The sequence below is a fragment of the Euphorbia lathyris genome, chromosome 3, assembly GCF_963576675.1.
Source record: "Euphorbia lathyris chromosome 3, ddEupLath1.1, whole genome shotgun sequence".
NCBI lineage: Eukaryota > Viridiplantae > Streptophyta > Magnoliopsida > Malpighiales > Euphorbiaceae > Euphorbia > Euphorbia lathyris.
The window spans coordinates 42881182-42885336 of record NC_088912.1 but is presented as its reverse complement, the minus strand read 5'-3'; the positions used below and the strand labels follow the sequence as shown (position 1 = coordinate 42885336).

General features: G+C 32.8%; 1 protein-coding gene across 1 annotated transcript; it reads right to left on the bottom strand.

Annotated features, from left to right (window-relative positions):
- Window positions 1-1503: 1503 nt before the first annotated feature.
- On the bottom strand, window positions 1504-3281 carry LOC136224461 (B-box zinc finger protein 20). The gene is made up of 3 exons (XM_066012805.1): window positions 2868-3281; window positions 2411-2776; window positions 1504-1831 (listed from the first exon to the last, which is right to left on the bottom strand). Exons 1-3 carry the CDS (start codon window positions 3045-3047, stop codon window positions 1784-1786), a joined length of 594 nt encoding a protein of 197 aa, XP_065868877.1. The 5' UTR covers window positions 3048-3281; the 3' UTR covers window positions 1504-1783.
- Window positions 3282-4155: the final 874 nt, after the last annotated feature.

The window sequence follows — 4155 nt, the reverse complement described above, 5'->3', positions numbered from 1 at the left end:
TTCTTTATTTTCAATTAATATGATTGTTTCTAATGCAGAAAAAAAGAAAAATGAGGTGTGTTAAAAATGATTGTGTTTAGAAGGAATAACACGTATGTATCAATTCGGTTATTGAATAAAAACGAATTTAGGTTTTATGTAAAAAACAATGTAATTTTAAACCTAACGTGCAATTTTAAATTTCATTAACAGAACATATGTATTTTTAGGTGTAATTTCATGTTTCGGCCATTCTCTAATTTCTAGATTAAGTTTGAAATTGCACATTATCTGTGAAGAAAAAAACTCATTTTCCTTTGATAAGGATTTGAAGTTGCACTATTTAGTAAACTTAAAATTGCATTGTTTTGGAAGTAGAAACTAAAGTAATTCTTTTCTAATTATAACTATCTCTTTCAACAAGAAATATTAGAGTACTTCGAGAGTAATTCACCCAATCAATAAAAATTGTTTTACATACCATTATATTGAAATTGATTGATGTAAAGAAAAAAATATAAACATGTATATATATGACATTGATTAATTTGTGAGTGTATTAATTACCATCCAGAACCCTGATTCTTTTTTCTCTTTTAACAATAAAAGTGTACAATAATGACACCTTTTAATTGAACGGATGAGTAATAAATAGGACTATAAATGGAGTGGAGTGAGGATGAGGACTACTTCCCCCATCCCCATCTTCGTCCCCGTATAGATAGGGAATTTCTATCTCCGTCCCCATTGGTGAAATGAGAAAAAAATTATTCTCATCTCAATGACGATTCCCATTTCCAATTATTCAAATTCTATTTTAGTGTAATTTAAAATTTTATTGTATATATCATTAAAAACATATAATACTATTCAGTGACTGTTTTTTTTTCTCCCGATACTCTCAATTTACAAAACGAGTAAGTAATTTTAATAATATTAAAAATATTAAACAGTATATATATGAAAATGTTATAATTTAATAATTTTCGTCCAGATATTGTGGGTGGGGATGGAGATCCTCATGGGGTAGGAGAGAGGTCCCCATCTCCTCGTAGATTTTTTTTTTTTTTGCTTAATACATACGTAGCCCTCTGAACTTGTCATTTTTTTCATTTTTCCCCTAAACTTAAGGGACAACCTATTGACCCCCTAAACTTCCAAAAAACCATCCAATTTATCCATTCTTTCCGACATGGTGCTTGGATTATTGCAGCTTTGTATTTTGTCAGGTCAGCGTCATGTCGGAGAGAAGGGGTAAATTAGGTGGTTTTTTGAAAGTTTAGATGGTAAAATGAAAAAAAGGGATAAATTCAAGGGCTGCCTATGTATTAAACTTTTTTTTTTTTTTTTTGATCCATCCTTATGTTATGGGAAAAGTTAATGGAAATTTTCCATCTAGGCTAGGACGAATCCCCACTCTAATTACAACCGTACCTAGCCTCATAAACCCAATCTATTAGTATAAAATTGATCCAATGTAAAAGATTTATTTAGGTAAGAAAGAAAGTACAAGATTAGAGTGAAAAAAGTCGGCCAATAACTTCCCATTGACCAAAAAGCACCCACGGAATAACTCATCAGCCATCCATGAGTGAAAAAAACAAAACACCATTGTTAAGTTAAATGTATTGGAACATTATTAATGCCTGCATTTGTTGGTTCATCCAAGGAACTGTAAAAACATGAACTCATGAAACTTGTAATTGAGGAACCCACAACTTTAAATCTTGTGGTAAAAAAGAACCCTTTTGGATTTCAACATCTTCATGATCCACCTTTGGTGAATTTTATTCAAAACTCAGTATCAAACCCACCAGCAGAAAGGTTGTTCTTGATTCTCAACATTAACACCCTACAAGAAGACAAAAACAAACACAATAATAAGAGGATCCTATATATATCTTCACCTAAAGATATTTCAGTGGACCAATTATTTAATCCAAAAGTTTTAAAGGCATTGTATAATAATTGTTAAAGAGTTAAATTTGACTTTATGCTCCGCAAAGTACGTATTTAATCTTAAGTTAGGAAATTACCTAAATTTAATAGATTATATTGATTATTATTTAACTATCATATTACACTATTTTGATCAGAACTGTACATATAAACAGTGACAACACTTCATCTAGACTGTCCATTTTCCGCATGATATTTTAACTCGTATAAATCCCTCCTCAGGGAAGTTAGGGTTAAAATATCAAATGGAAAATGGACAGTATATGAAGCCTCCTCATGGTTATATGTACAGTTTTGATCAAAATATTTCAACGTGGAAGTGACAGTGAGTGCACTCTAAGGTGTCCCGTTAAGAAGCTATAATATTGATCCTAATTAAAAACATTAAGTCTAAATTTACATCCTTTCATACGGTATGTTCAAATCTGCAATTTGCGGAAAACATAGGGTTAAATTTGGCGGCTATACATACATTGGAATGAGCATTTGAAGGATCAAGAAAATCATCAACCCTCCAGCCAGGAAGTGTCTCCAGATACTCAGATATGCTACTTGTTGAGCTACCACTATGATCATCACCATTTTGATCAGATGTTGTTGTTGTCGTTGGTGTTTCAGCTGATAACCTCGTACTCATGTTTTCATTAACATTATTATTACTGGAAGATGACGAGGATGTGTACAAGGAAGACGGAAAAGAAGAAGCAGAAAGCTTCACTCCTGTAAGAAGATATCTACTGTGTTTCTTAGTATGTTCATTCGCTCTATGGATTGGTATATCACATTCTCTACATAGAATCGCTCTATCTTCTTGACAAAACAGAAAAGCTTTCCTTTCCTGAAATCACACAAAAATGAAAATTCATTACGTTTTTAAAGCCGTGAGACCCAAAGAATGAGACTTTATCAAAGCGGACGAATATGGGTACCTTGCAAATATCGCAAAGAGGGGAATGTTTAGGATGAAGAAGAGAGAAGCGCAAATGCTTGGAAGCAAGCTTATTAGCATGATGAACATGGCGATCACAAGAATCACAGAGAGCAGCTTCATCAGCTGAGCAGAAAACTGAGGCTTGAGCTTTGTAGCAAACATCACATTTGATTTTCATATTTTGGCTGGGAGTGAAGTAATTAATTTGTTGGAGGATTGAATAGATACATACATAGTATGGAAATATTAAAATATTTAAAGTGAAAGTGAAAGAGGAATAGACAAAGGTATTATGGGCTAACTGGATAAACAGCTAAGCTCGGAAATCTTGATAGTATCTGACTTTTTACTACCGAATGGTCTAGATGGAGATGGAGGGAGATGGAGATGGAGATCTTCTCTCTCTTTCTCTTTATTCTGTAACAAAGAAAGATTACAGCCCAACTTGTCATTCACTCCCTTTTATAATCTTTGTCTTTTCTGTTTTTGTCACATACAATACATTTAATATATTAAATGAATGTTATAGCTCATTTGTTAAATTTAGTAATGGAAGAAAAATGAGTTTAGTGACACCAAACTATTTGAACGAAAAGGTTAATCCGATAGTTAAAACTCAAATTTATATTAATATCTAACATATTTTGTGATTGAACTAAAAAGGTTAAACTGATACTTAAAGTTTAATAATAGATCTTATACGAATCTTTTACATATTCAATTCACGAATTAATGTTAAAATATTTTATTTGTCATTAATAATATTAATTCGTGTTTAATTAACAAAACTAATTGATATTGGACGAACATAAACTCACCATGTGGTACTTACGAAATCGAACCGACATCTTGGGAAAAAGAACATATGCCGCTACCATAATAAAACTAGTCAAAACGATTTCGTATTGGGGACCCCGACTCGGAAAGTCTTAAAAGACCTCGTCAAGTATCCACCTGTTATAGTAATCACACCCGATCCCGTGAATTACGTTGAATTTTGGTGTCGATGTGAAGTCCTCGAAGCACCGCAGTCAGTTGGCACGAGCGGAATTGATCTAGAAAATTTATGATTTGTAGTAGGCAAGAATGGAGCATATTTGACCTTCAACTTCGGGGGAACCGTATGAGTGCTTACGTAGACGAAATCAAGTGAATCAAAAGGCTAAATCGAACTTCAGGATGTCAAGAACATATGTTTAGAAGGGATCGAAGGCTGAAACGAACTTTAAACAGACGCAAATAGGCCTAGAAAATCACTGGATGAATTATACTAAGAGCTGGAAACA

Bases quoted from the DNA above. Each gene is read 5' to 3' on its own strand.
- LOC136224461 (XM_066012805.1), bottom strand. From the start codon at position 3,047: ATGAAAATCAAATGTGATGTTTGCTACAAAGCTCAAGCCTCAGTTTTC. The intron at 2,777-2,867 runs GTACCCATATTC...GTGTGATTTCAG, and splicing joins CTCTTTGCGATATTTGCAAG to GAAAGGAAAGCTTTTCTGTT. The intron at 1,832-2,410 runs GTATGTATAGCC...GTCTTCTTGTAG, and splicing joins CTTCAAATGCTCATTCCAAT to GGTGTTAATGTTGAGAATCA.